The sequence below is a fragment of the Hylobates moloch genome, unplaced genomic scaffold (genome assembly GCF_009828535.3).
Source record: "Hylobates moloch isolate HMO894 unplaced genomic scaffold, HMol_V3 SCAFFOLD_19, whole genome shotgun sequence".
In the NCBI taxonomy this organism is placed as follows: Eukaryota; Metazoa; Chordata; class Mammalia; order Primates; family Hylobatidae; genus Hylobates; species Hylobates moloch.
Window position 1 is genome coordinate 78,303,975 of NW_026652294.1, and position 14,251 is coordinate 78,318,225.

General features: G+C 44.6%; 1 protein-coding gene across 1 annotated transcript in view; it reads right to left on the reverse strand.

Annotated features, from left to right (window-relative positions):
- Nucleotides 1–11,132: 11,132 nt before the first annotated feature.
- The window catches only part of DOCK8 (dedicator of cytokinesis 8), a 237,257-nt gene continuing 234,138 nt past the window's right edge, over nt 11,133–14,251 (reverse strand). Inside the window, exons 46-47 of the mRNA XM_058431159.1 lie at nt 12,697–12,867; nt 11,133–12,227 (exon numbers count right to left, since the gene is read on the reverse strand). Coding sequence (XP_058287142.1) covers nt 12,167–12,227; nt 12,697–12,867 — 232 coding nt within the window. The 3' untranslated portion in view covers nt 11,133–12,166. The remainder of the gene's footprint in view (nt 12,228–12,696; nt 12,868–14,251) is intronic.

Here is a 14,251-nt window from a genome sequence, read left to right on the forward strand (position 1 = left end):
TGGAGGGAAGACATAGAAATTACACACATATACTTTTTTAGAGAAAGGACACAGGGAAAAGATAGGGGGCATCAAAGAAAGAACATCTGCCTTCTTTTGTTCATCAGATAAAATAATCGCTAACATTTATTGAGCCCTTGTCCTAAGCCTGGCACCTTGTTCAGTTTTTCACGTGCATCATTTCATTTAGCCCTCATACATCTCATTTGATAGATAAGTGAGAAACATACTTACAAAATTAATCAATATGTCCAATATCACTAATTAGTAAGAGACAGGACAAGCATTGAACTTCAGCATCTTTGAGCCCTGAGCTTGTACTTATAAATACTAGTCCCTACGGCTTTCCTACCAGCAATTCCTCTGAGCCAGGGAATGTCACTGTTTTCCTTAGGGCCAACGGCATTTAGACTCAATGTCATTGCTGACCTACAGTGATGAGTTCATTACCACAGGCAGACAGATAGGCAGGTACCTATCCATACACTCACTCACTCACTGATGGCACTCAGGAAGGCTTGGTAAAGACAAGCAAAGCCAATGAATATTATAAATAGCATATTTCTTGTGAGGTGCCATCATGTAGGGAAAGCTTCTTAATTAACTCTGGCTGAGTCTAATGTTGAAATTAATTCTTGGCCGGCACGGTGGCTCATACCTATAATCCCAGAACTTTGGGAGGCCGAGGTGGGCACATCATGAGGTCAAGAGATCAAGACCATCCTGGTCAACATGGTGAAACCCTGTGTCTACTAAAAATACAAAAATTAGCTAGGTGTGGTGGAGCATGCCTGTAGTCCCAGCTACTCGGGAGGCTGAGGCAGGAGAATCACTTGAACCATGAAGGCAGAGGTTGCAGTGAGCCAAGATGATGCCACTGCACTCCAGTCTGGTGACAGAGAGAGACTCCATCTCAAAAAAAAAAAAAAAACAAAAACCCAAAAAGAAAAAACAATTAATTCTTGTTCTTGCTGGGTGCAAGATAGTTCCTGAACACATGCCCAGATGATCACAGGTGCCTGTGGTTTGTTGGGGGATAATATACACCAAAATAAGTGGTGAATACCCATAGCTAACCATAGCAAACTTTCTCAGTATTATACCCATCAGAAAACCCAAGTAAGCCTCATTGTAGGATACCTCTAGGTCACCCTCTAGGGATTATGGTTGATGATCACAGAGCTGTGATGTGATGATGTCCCATTAGGGGTCTTTCACCTGGTTATCATTTCTCTGCCTGATACTTCAAATGTAAATTTGTGAGGAAATTTGGGAAAGACTGCATCAGACCCCTATCCAATAGTCTCCAAGCTACGTGCACTTTCCCTGGATCTTTCTCTGTTTCAATGCAGGGATATTACATGGGTTTTGGAATCAGTCAGACTCACATTCAAATTCTGTCTCTGCTGTTTCTTGAGTGAGGAGCAGTGGTACGAATCCCTTGTCCTTGAAACTGCTGTATTCTCTCCTGTAGAAAGGAATTACGGAAGGTGTTACGAGGACCAGGTGAGCTAGCACATGCACTACACCAGCACAGGGCCTGGAATATGGTAGGTGACCACTCACTGCAAACTCTTATTCTTCATGCTTCAGTTACCTACTGCTATATAAATACCAAACCAGGCCTTAGTGGCCCCCAGGACTATACCCATTTGTCATGAAGAGCTTTAGTGAGCTTTACTTGAATAACAACCATTTATTTGCTCATAGTTCTGTAATCTGGGCTGAGTTCTTCTACTGGTCTCACCTGGGGTAGTTCATGCTCTCATGCCAACCATCAGGAAGCTGAATTGGGGCCAGAAATCCAAGATAGCATCACTCATGTGTCAGGAAGCCTGGCTGGGATGCCTGGACCAGCTCGGATCAAGCCTCTGCTTGGTATAGTGCTCTGTTGTCACCACCTTAAAATTCTTAATAATTTTGAAACAAGGAACCCTGCGTTTCATTTTACAGTAATCCCTGCAAATCGTGTAACCAGTCCTTGCAGCTGGATCTCTTTCTATACTAGCTCAGGGCTCCAAGGGAGTGAAAGCAAAAGCTGGCAGGCTCCTTAAGACCAAGGCTAGAACTGGTACAGTAGCACTTTGCCACATTCTATGGGCCAAAGGAATTCATAAGGCCATCCCTGATTCAAGAGGAGGAGCGGGAAAATCTTTATGGCCTTCACTTGACCTCCATTTCCTACTTTCAGCATTTTCAGCAACTAGGTCAGCAACTGGGTCCTGAGACAGCTCTTCTGGTGCTAAGAAGCAGATACCTCCCCAAGTGACCTCATAAAAAGAGGAATATATGGCAGAGGGTTGGAAATCTCTCAGAAATGAGCCACAACCCCACCTTAGGAAAGTGGAAAGAGTTAGAAACTCAGGGTCTGACGCTATGCCTTGCTTCTCAGTGGTCATATTGACTTCCTTGGTCAGTCATGGCTTGAGGGGAGGTCAGGGAAACTGGTCACTCAGAAGAGACAACTGCCCCTTACAGAGACTGTGGGCAGCCCAGCTCTCTATAAGAGGCTATGAATAAGGTAGGGTATATTCCCTGATAGAAATGGTTTTTATTTATCAGCCATTTATGAAGCACCAATAATTATATGTAAGACAGTGTTTTGGCCTATGGGGGTATAACTCTAGGAGAGCAGGGCTCCTTTTTATCAGTCACATAAGGGTATATCTCTTTAACTGAAGTTGAGGTTGGGGTCAGGGAAATAATCAGAGATTTATTCTTACTGTCCTTGTGCTCGGGGAGTCAGCCCCAGTCCTTGGTGACTGGCTCACATATCCTCATGTGGCTAGCAACACCCACCTACCATGGCAGTACAGGAGAACGTTTAACTCATTGTAATCTCCAATGCCTCGGTTCAAACGGTTCTCTTGCCTCAGCCTCCGAAGTAGCTAGGACTACAATTATGCACCTCCATGCCTGGCTAATTTCTTTTACAGAGATGGAGGTCTTGCTATGTTGCCTAGGCTGGTTTCAAACCCCTGGCCTCAAACAATCCTCCCACTTTGGCAACCCAGAACCCTGGGATTACAGGGGTGAGCCACCGCACTTGGCAGAGAATGCATTCTTTTACAAAAATGCCAATTCACCTCAAAGAAAAGTTGAGTGAAAAAGGATGATAAATTGTGACTTTATCTTATTTACTTTGGTCCTGCTGCAAGGAAGATGACAGACTGAGGCCCGCAGAAGGAGGGATTCCCACACGGACTTGGGAGTGTCATCACCATCTCCCTGGGGCATGCAGAGGAGAGCGGTCACCATCTCTTGACCTCTCCTCAGCACGCTCCCCACTTCCTTACTCTACTTTCTCATGGTTTCCTTCCTTTGTGCCCTCAGTCTAGTGTCCTTACCCCTGTCCCAGAGATCCCATCTCTTTTCCCCAGTACATAGTGCCCCTCCCTCGGTCCCTTCTTGCACATTCCACTCAGCTGGCGCTATCGCTTTCCTTGGCCCAGCTTTGCCAGCTCTGAAAAAGCGAGAGGTGAGGTGCAGTCCATCAGATGGAAGAGATGATATAACTGAGGATCAGATCCAGGGCAGGCTCCCAGCAGTAACAGCTGTGGCAAATTTCGACATAAGCTAGCTGAGAAACAAGCTAATAAAATGAGCTTATTTCCCAGTGACAACGCAATCTAGTGTTCTATGACCAGCTCCTTGCAAAACAGTAACCCTGGCATTATGACAAGATTCACATTAACTGTGCAGGGCCCTGTCTTGACTACCCAGGTGACTAGCATCTACTTGGATAAGAATGTCCTGATCTTCAAATCTCTTCCCTGATAAAAAGAGGGCTGCTGCTCTCAAGGAACTTCAGTCAAGGGGAGTGGGGGGAGACAGTCCCATACACAGAAAAAAAACTAGGGGGTGAAAGGCCAATGAGTGGTGGGAAGGGAAGGGAAAGAAGCTCCCAGAAGTGCTGAATGGGAGATTAAACTTGGCTGGGCGCCACGGTGGAGCACAGGTGTAATGGAGGGTGGGGCCTCTTTCAAACCTCACTCGTGGCCGTGTGCACGCGTGTCCGTTCCCACTGGAGTGGCGGTGCTTTCTTGAGGCAGGGGATGGGTTGCTTCCCTCCGGAGTCTTCGCTAGAACTCCCTCTTCCTCCTGCTTCCTTTCACCTATTCATTCCAAACATACATTGAGCTGCACGTTCTGGGTTCCCCACTGGAAGGGCCTCACGAAGGAGATTTTAGAACTATGCCCTCTTGCCACGATTTTACTTTACTTGGCTCCCACTTCTACTCCTTTCCGTGAGCTTCACAGTTTTGAGGAAAAAAAGCCCTCAGCCTGCCCGAGTCCCTCGGTTACGCCGCGCACCCTCTCCCCGTGCTAATTTCCAAGCCCTCGCTGCTGAACAGGCGGGAAAACCCTCGCACGCATGCGCAGTGACTCTCCCCCGCCCCGCGGCCCCCCCCCCCCCCCCCCCGCCCCCGCCCACCACCCCCCAGTCCCCGCCCACCACCCGCCGCCCTTCCCCGCCGCCCCGGGCCGTGTTTGCTGTCTCTAGGCTCCATTGACAGCGCTGCGTTTGCTGGGGAGCCCTTAATTCAATTCTCGGTGGATTAGGGCCATTGAGATTCTTAATCAACTGCTGGGTTCCACGCGATCCTCTTTAGAAACTTTTTGCTTAATATGCATCTAGAGACATTCACGGCCAGCCTGCAGAGTTGGAGCCGATGGAGTGGAGCCTGGGAGGCTGCAGGCAACCCCCAGGCTTCTAAACAGCAACGTCAGTTTAATTATTGCAGATCCGTCATAGCTGCCAAGTCCTCTCTTTCTTCGTTGTTGTTAACGGGGAAACTTGCCGCCCGGTGGCTTTGTTTCAAGTGGAAGTCCGCGTGCTTTGATACCCTCAGGGGGCACTTACAGGCTAGGTGGACACAGGTGGGCTGCGGGACTCCGTGTATTTACCTTCCAGAGGAATGCACTGCAAACATGCTGCACACAGGAGACAGGGAAGCCTGGCGAGGTTGGGTTTCCAGGCGCCACTGTATACCCTCTCAGTTCCACTGATACCCTTTCTTTCTTCTACCCGCAGGCTCTGGTAGTAGTTGGCTCTCGCCAGACAATGTAAACTGGCACTACAAGTGGAATAGACCAGACATTTGTTTTCTGGTAAGTCAGGCCTCTGTCCTGCCTGCACCTTTGGCCTGATTTTGGTTAATGTTGTCAGAAGCGGAAGCAATGTGTGGGAGTGTTGGCTAAATTTTCTGGAAGTGTCAATTGTAAATAATGTTACCTTACATTTGGGGCAGCACTTTTGAGTTTCCAAAACATGTTCCCGTGCATTATCTCATTGGGTTTCCTCAAAAGATTGGAAGTATGTGGAGGAACTCGCACCCTCTTTCACAGTGAAAAAACCCTGAAGCTCAGAGCAGTATAGTAACTTCGCCAGAGTTGCAGGACTAGAAAGTGAAAGAATAAGAAACCAGGTCTTCTGGTCCTTGGTCTGGAGACTTTTGGCAGTCACACATACTTTTTTATTATCTCACTAATAACCCTGATAATCTTGTTGGATAACAGAACAATTTGTTCATCCGTGGCGTGTTCTCTCATTGCATTAAGGAAGTGATGAGGGAGCCGATTTCTCGATTGGTTTTTAGAGCTGTAATGCCTTGAAAATCACTCCTTTATCCTTGCTACCAGTAATTTGCCATCTCCTAATATGTGGTAAAAATAGTAAAGGTAAAAACTAGCTGCCAAGCTACTGCCACAAAAATCAAGTAGGAACTGGGTTGGATTCAGTAACATCGGTCCAGAGAGAGCACTGCTCCTCAAGATGGGTGCAGCATCAAGGACTTAGGGATCAGGAATGCGCACGGCTCTCCAGATGGTTTTCAAGCAAGGCGATGCTGCATTTCCTCCAGTAATTTCATAATTAAAAACTTAGTGATTATCAGAAATTTAGTTTTGTTTTGGTTTTTGAGACAGGGTCTCACTCTGTTGCCCAGGCTGGAGTGCAGTGACATAATCATAGTTCACTGTAGCCTTCAGCTCCCGGATTCATGCCTCAGCCCCCCAAGTAGCTGAGACTACAGGCAGGCACCACCATACCTAGGTAATTTTTGTATTTTTGGTAGAAACGGGTTTTTGACATGTTTGCCAGACTAGTCTCGACCTCCTGGGCTCAGGCGAACTGCCAGCCTTGGCCTCCCAAAGGGTTGGGATTACAGGCATGAGCCACTGTGCCTGGCCAGAAATTTAGTTTTTTATTTTTTTATTTTTTATTTTTTTGAGACGGGGTCTCGCCCTGTTGCCCAGGCTGCAGTGCAGTGGCGCCATCTGGGCTCACTGCAACCTCCACCTCCCGGGTTTGCGCCATTCTCCTGCCTCAGCCTCCTGAGTAGCTGGGACTACAGGTGCCTGCCACCACACCCGGCTAATTTTTTTATTTTTGCATTTTTAGTAGAGACAGGGTTTCACCGTGTTAGCCAGGATGGTCTCGATCTCCTGATCTCGTGATCCGCCCGCCTCGGCCTCCCAAAGTGCTGGGATTACAGGCGTGAGCCACCATGCCCGGCAGAAATTTAGTTTTTAAATCAGGCTGTGTGAGGTTGGGTTTAAGAATACTGAAGCTTGGCTCACATCTGTAATCCCAGCACTTTGGGAGGCTGAGGCAGGCAGATCACCTGAGGTCAGGAGTTTGAGACCAGCCTGGCCAACATGGTAAAACCCCGTCTCTACTAAAAATACAAAAATTAGTCAGGCGTGGTGGTGGATGCCTGTAATCCCAGCTATTCAGGAAGCTGAGGCAGGAGAATTGCTTGAACCAGGGAGGCGGAGGTTGCAGTGAGTGGACATGGTGCCACTGTACTCCAGCCTGGGCAGCAGAGTGAGACTCTGTCTCAAAAATAATAATAATAATAATAACAATATTGAAGCTATCATCTAGGTTTGAGGGAAAGCAGTAGAAAGGGGAAAAATTCTCTTAAATTTTGCCCATGCATTAATAATGGGAAAAGTCGAGTGAATGGAAAGTCATTCCTCTGGGACCAAGTGATCCCTGTTGTCTAATTTCCTTTAGGAGCTGCTTTTACCTTAGAGCTACAGAAAAGGTGCAGTCTGGCAGACGTCATCACTGACGGCTACCTTCATTCATTGCTTTGGTTACTTATAAACATTCATTGAATACCCACTTTGGGCCAGGTACTGGGGATACAATGATGAGAAAAGACGCAATTCTGATGCTTAGCTTTTTCTGTTGAAACGTAATTATATTCTATTTTTCTGTTGCCTTCATTTTTCTCCTACTCCCGCCCCCCAACTCCATCCAGCTCTCTAGTTCTGATTCCTGGTCATTTGCACCATTTTTGGTAAGGCACTCCAGAAAATGAATTACTGGTACAGCAAGACATTCCCTCCCCCCACCCATCTATTCCAATCCCCACTCTTCTTCAGGATATAAGCCCCAAGTCTTCCTTCTTCATATATTGCAAATCCTCTAATGGGGATGGTCCTACAAGGCCAGTGATGGTGAATATTATATGAATTAGATTGTAATATTTGCCTCTACATAAATTTCTTCTGACTGCATCTGGTTTAAAGCAAAACCTCCTGTAGTGAGCCTTGTGGTTTAACTGTCTTTCCCCTTCTTGATTCTCCAAGGAACTCCCAGTCCACCCATTGTCAGCCATATGGTTTCAGTATTGACCCAACTTGTAGCTTGAGGGAAGAACCTCAGTTAGCATGAGCCATTCTAATCAGAGTGAACCCAAGGAATTCCACTGCGAATTCTGGGACATAGAAGCTCTCTTGTTTGTGGGGAATTGCGGTCTGGGATTGTGAAGCTCAGTGCTGCCATTGCCATGATGGATGAGCCCAGAATTTCCAGGGAGCACTGCTGAAAGCCTGAGGGTGAGTGCCAACCAAGAGGAAGCAGACATGGAAAATGGACTTAGGATATGATCTTGAATGAAGCTGGGTCCGAATCAATGCTATCTCTGAATTATTCTGCTAAGTGAACTACTAAACTCTACCACCTCCTTTAAAAATGCCAGTTTGAGTTTGGTTTTCTATCATTTATTTAAAAAGATTGCCAGTTGAACCCTACCTATCTAAGGCAATGGGAAGTATTGCTTTAAGCACAAAAAAGAATATACAGGATGTTCATACCCCAGCCATACCCTGAATTCTAAGAATATATTTATAACCTTTAGGTTTGTTTGTTTGCAAAATGATACATAATCAGTAATAGTTTTACAGCATTTGAGAGACCAAGCATTTAAAAATGCATTCAAGGCCGGGCGCGGTGGCTCACGCCTGTAATCCCAGCACTTTGGGAAGCCAAGGCGGGTGGATCACGAGGTCAGGAGATCGAGACCATCCTGGCTAACATGGTGAAACCCTGTCTCTACTAAAAAATATAAAAAATTAGCTGGGCGTGGTGGCAAGTGCCTGTAGTCCCAGCTACTTGGGAGGTTGAGGCAGGAGAATGGCGTGAACCCGGGAGGCAGAGCTTGCAGTGAGCCGAGATCGTGCCACTGCACTCCAGCCTGGGCAACAGAGTGAGACTCCATCTCAAAAAGAAAAAAAAAAAACCATTCAAAGCAAAACAAAGGTTTCTGGTCTTTGAAAGCATACTTGCAACCACAATTACCAATGACAACTCTAAATTTTGTTTTTTTTTTTTTTTTGAAAACAGATCTATTGTCATAGAAAGCACTCTTTATAGAATTATGGAATTTAAAACAATGTGTGGCATGACAAACCCAATCAGATCTGTGCAGTATATTTATGTTTAATTTTCATGAGGTTCTTATGTGATAGTGACAACTGCACCCTTGACCTTGCTGAAGGAGGGGAGGCATGAAGCTAATCAGAAGATTTCCTCTAATAAGCTTTCGTAGAAGAGTTTTCCAAATAAAATGAAGAGGGCTGTCATGGCATATCAAGTTTCTCCCATTTTCAGGAAACAAAGGTACTAATTTGCTTTACTCTTAGAGATTCTTAAAAGGCTTCTTTTCTAACTGCGTATTTAGAGTATATAATCAGAGGACCAACGTTCAATATCTTTTTTTGTGCCATCACTTTAAAAAGTGCAGCCATGTCCCCACTTAACTATCTGGAGCTGAGAAACGATCTGGGAGTTAGCCCAGAAAGAGTGTGAACAGCTAGAGCCAATATTGACAAATCCTTATTCTCCAACCCCACAAGTTTCTCTCCTAGGTAAGCTCATGGGGCTCTCAATCATACCCTGTCATTCTTACTTTAGACACTATTCCCACTTCTTTGGTTATCTATATTCGGAGCCCACAAATCAGAGGCATCAAGTTAGAAAAGCTGAAAGCTTCTAGAATGGCACTATCCAATATGGTAGCCAGTAGCCCCATGTGGCTATTGAGCACTTAAAATGTGGCCAGTCCTAACTGCAATGTGCTGTAAGTACAAACTACACATCAGATTTTTAAAGACTTAATATGGAAAAAAAAGACTGTAAAATAATTTTTTATAGTGGAAGTATAGTGAAATAATATTTTATATATATTGGGTTAAATATACTAGTAAAGTTAATTTTGCTGGTTTCTTTTTATGATGCTGATTATTTTTTTGAGACAGGGTCGGTCTCACTCTGTCACCCAGGCTGGAGTGCAGTGACACGATCGTGGCTCACCGCAGCCTCAACCTTCTGGGCTCAAGCGATCCTCCTACCTTAGCCTCCCGAGTACCTGGGACTACAGGCACATGCCACCACAGTTGGTTAATTTTTATTTTATTTTTTATTTTTTTAGTTTTTTGAGACGGAGTCTCGCTCTGTCACCCAGGCTGGAGTGCAGTGGCGCCATCTCGGCTCACTGCAAGCTCCGCCTCCCGGGTTCATGCCATTCTCCTGCCTCAGCCTCTCTGAGTAGCTGGCACTACAGGCGCCCACCACTACGCCCGGCTAATTTTCCGTATTTTTAGTAGAGGCGGGGTTTCACCGTGGTCTCGATCTCCCGACCTCGTGATCCACCTGCCTCGGCCTCCCAAAGTCCTGGGATTACAAGCGTGAGCCACCGCGCCCGGCTGTTAATTTTTTTTTTTTTTTGGTAGAGATGGGGTTTAGCCATGTTGCCCAGGCTGGTCTCAAACTCCTGGGCTCAAATGATCTGCCCACCTTGGTCTTCCAAATTGCTGGTATTACAGGTATGAGCCACTGTACTTGGCCTATTATTATTTTTAATATGGCTACTAGAATTTTTAAAATTACATATGTGGCTTGCATTACATTCTTATTGGTAGTGCACTTCTAGAAGCAGGCCTACTTATCATTCATTCATTTAGTGAATCAACAAATATTTATTCGGTATCTTTTGTGTGTTTGGTACAGGGCTAGGGGATAAGAATGCAGCAGTGAACATGATTCCTGCACTCATGAAGCAAATGTATCCACTGTGGTACAAAAGAGACTAAAAAACAAACCCAAATGGACAACAGGTATCTAAAAGCAGGGGATATTTAATCAGGAATATTCTAGGTTACTAGGGTTATTACGGCTATTTGAGTTAAGGTCCAGGACTATATAACTTAGCATCTAACCCTTATCGTTTTAGGGCAGAATCTAATACAATAGGTGTTGGCCTATCCTCGAGTTAGTCAGGAAAACGTTACATGCTATGGGCTGTGTTCTAGTCTGTTTTGTACTTTGGCTACTACACATGCATATGATCTTCCTCATGGAACAGAGATGATTTGGAGGGCAGTGGCAATGTTTTTTGACCTTGGTCTCAACACAGTGTCTCCCAAAGAGTAGGGAAATACATATGAATTAAATTATGTCATGTGCACTCATTTTAAAAAGCAGTTAGGTGTATAATATACTTTAAAAAGAGTTCTTCCCCAAATACCTAAAAAATAAAAAGTTTAGCACTTAAATTGGTAAGTTTTAATTATTATTTTTAAGTTCTCTTTCAGATTATAAATTCATGCATACCTGATGGTATAAACGAAAAGTTCTGAAATATCCGAACTAAGTCATCGTTCATGACTAGCAGGGTTAAACATTGCAGAAGAGGTGCCACCTTGGATAGTGTTATTTGATGGAGGCTAGGATGATGCATCTGTCTTCTCTCTGAAGTGCTTTACAAAACATTACGAGTTGGTCAACAAAACAAAACAAAACAAAACAAAACACAAAACATGAGTTGCAAAGACAAACATTTAGCTTGCAATTCTTATTACATCTTTATTATCAGTCAAGGTCAGTCATATTAAAAATATATAATTTAATTCTCAAATAATGTCTTTGTTCCACTTTTTCCTAAAGTCCATTGTTAAAAGAAGTCAAAGTTGAATATATTTTGTAGCTGATCTACGTATGCTGACAGACAGCACAGTGTTCTGAAATGAAAACAGAGATATTATTGCTTTATAAAAAGAAACTTGGTCCCAGAGAGGAGAAAAATAGATAGTACACAACAGTGACATAAGAGAAAAAGCAAAGCATTATCGGAGAATTGTTTCCATTTCAGTGAAAGCAGTATCGGCGATTTCTGGCTGACGGCTCCAAGTACCGTGTATCCTCTACATCAGTGCTTTGAAGGTATTCTTCCATAAATGCATGTTAAATTAACATAACAGTAATAATAAAACAAAAATAACTATACAACAATTAGTCCACCATTACCAAAAGGGCAACAAGTTCACAATTAATCTCCTCTCAAATTTCCAACCATGATGATTTTTAGAATTGTTGTAAGGCTTCCCTTTGCAGATTTATTGAACATGTTTCATACTCCTACAACTTCGCCCTCCCTTCCTATAAAGAGTGAAATTCAGTTTGAATCGACTGGTGGATAATTTTTCCATTTTTCCTCAGGCAATTTGAGTTACTCCAATAAATTCAAATATAAGCCAGAGGAAATCATCTCTCAGATGGGCAGTGATTGGCCAGTCAGCAGGAGAAGCTTCTTACACCTCGTCTGGTACATTGTGGAAAAACACACTTTAATAAATATGCAGTCATGCCTGAGTACCCATCCTCCATCCCGCTGCCCCCCAGTATGGCAAAAATGTGGTCAGAGTCCATTTGGGTATAATTCCATGGTTCCTGGGATCTCAAAGCTTCCAGAGTGCTGGCTGGTCAGGGAGTGTACAGTCAGTCCTGGGTGGCAAATGTCCCATTTTTTAAGTACCAGCGAATCCTTCTCCAGGGTTGCAGGGCCACAGTCTCCACAAATGAAGATGGCTTTTCTTAGCTGCCCTGTGACAACTGGGTTTCACACTTCCTAAAACTAGATCTGTGGAAGGAGTCCCTGAAATTAAGAAAAGAGACGGAGGAGAGGGAAAGAGAGAGTACAGAAGCAAGAAAGATCAATTAGCCTTTTAGAAAGGGTTGGGGGTGGATCACCCAGTAGAAACGGACATCAGTCATGGAGAACTCAGCAAATAATAAGTGAAAGGTCTGCGACCCCTTCATACTGTGCCAAAACAAACATACAAACCAACCAACCAAACAAAAAACCAACACAGGCCATCATTCGGCCCTGGGAATACCCTGGCACAAGACCAACACCAAGGTGTCTGGGAGAGGTCAAGGAGCAGGGATGGGGAGGACAGAGACAGAATGAATCACGCTCTGGTAGCCTCTCTGATTGCGGGACCCTCTTCCACCCTTTGGAGGTTCTGCAGCTCCCCAAGTACAGCAGAGCATGCCCCAAGGTGCTAGGCCCCATGCGCCGCCCTTTTTCCCCCAGGAAGAGGCCTCCTCTGCCCTGTTCTTACCTCTTTTGACTCTCAACTCTGAATATTGGCTTGTACAGTTCTGGAATTTTCCGCTCGATCATTGGCCTGAGGTTCTCTTTTAGCTTGTTATAGTTCTTTCTGAGTTCCTGCTGATATTCCCTCTGGTCTGCCGTGATGAGACGCTTGTTTTTCTCTACGGCTTCACCACATCTGAGATGAAAATATCAGTGTGGGAGAAATAAATGACTTTGAAGTGCTTAGAAATCTGAGAACAATGAAATTACTTATGATTTTTCGAATAACTTTAAGAGCGTTTTCAAACTGGGTGGCATAAAGAGATTACCTGTGGAGCTTTTCAAAATGCAGATTTCTGGGATCTATCTCAGACTTAACGAATCATAACTGCTGAGGGGTAGCACCCACAAATCTCTGTGTTTGTTTGTTTTAAGCTTATTTTATTATTTTTTGAGATGGGGCTCACTCCGTCACCTAGGCTGGAGTGCAGTGGCGTGATCATGGCTCATGGCAAACTTCGATCCCATGGGCTCCAGTGATCCTCCTACCTCAGCCTCCTGGGTAGCTGGGACTACGAGTGTGGGCCATTGCTTCTGGCCCAGAAATGTCTAATTTTAAAAAGTTGCCCAGGAGATACTGAAGCCAACCTAGCCAGAATTGAGAACCTCTGACTTCTATGTGCCAGAAGAAGTTTCCAGAAGTTTTACATGTATTATCTGTTTAATTTTCCCAACAACCCTAAAAAGTCAGCATTTATCTCTATTTTGTTCCTGAAACTCAGAAATGTTAGGAGGCTTGTCCAAGATAACGCTGTGAGGAAGTGATGGATCTAAGAGTCAGACTCAAGACACACTGCAGAATGGAAGCTGTTACACTTACAAAAAACTCACTGTGATTTACAGCAACATGCAGACAGAGCAGATGGCATTCAGCCCCCTCCTGCTACACACATATGGAAGTGCTAGGAAAGCACAGCAAAAACTTGTTGAAAGAGAAACGGGAACACCAGGTGCCAGAAAGAAAGGGAAAAATCAAAGCTAGAGTGATCGCAGGAGCTGGTGGCAAGGCAGCTGTCAGTAGGACTTCCTATGAAGATTTTAGGACTTCATATAGCTTTACGGGCTAAGGGGAAGGGGCTTCAAAGCTCACACAAGATTAGAGATGTGACCCTGGCCAGGGCAAAGGGAGATTCTGGATATGCCGCCTGCATATCGCCCAGAGCCTTGAAAAGCTATCCCGTCTATGAAAGAGGGTTTAGAAAAATGCTGCAAGATGTCCAGAGAGGCAGAATGGAAACTCGCTGTCAGCTTAGGGCCATTCATGGGAAAGAAAGTCATCCTGAGAAATGGAAATTCTAGGCTTGCACCACACATGGTTACAAATGTACATTCCTTGACTGTATGTGCTTCAAGGTGAGAAATAACTCAAAAGCCAGTCCAAGATTACTGAAATTGCTAGGGCTCAGAGAAACCAACATAAAGTTGTTCTGGAGGAACACATCTCAATCAGGGCATATGGGCCACTCCCCGCAAAGATAAGCTCACAGTAAAAAATTACAAACCATATGAGGAAACCAACC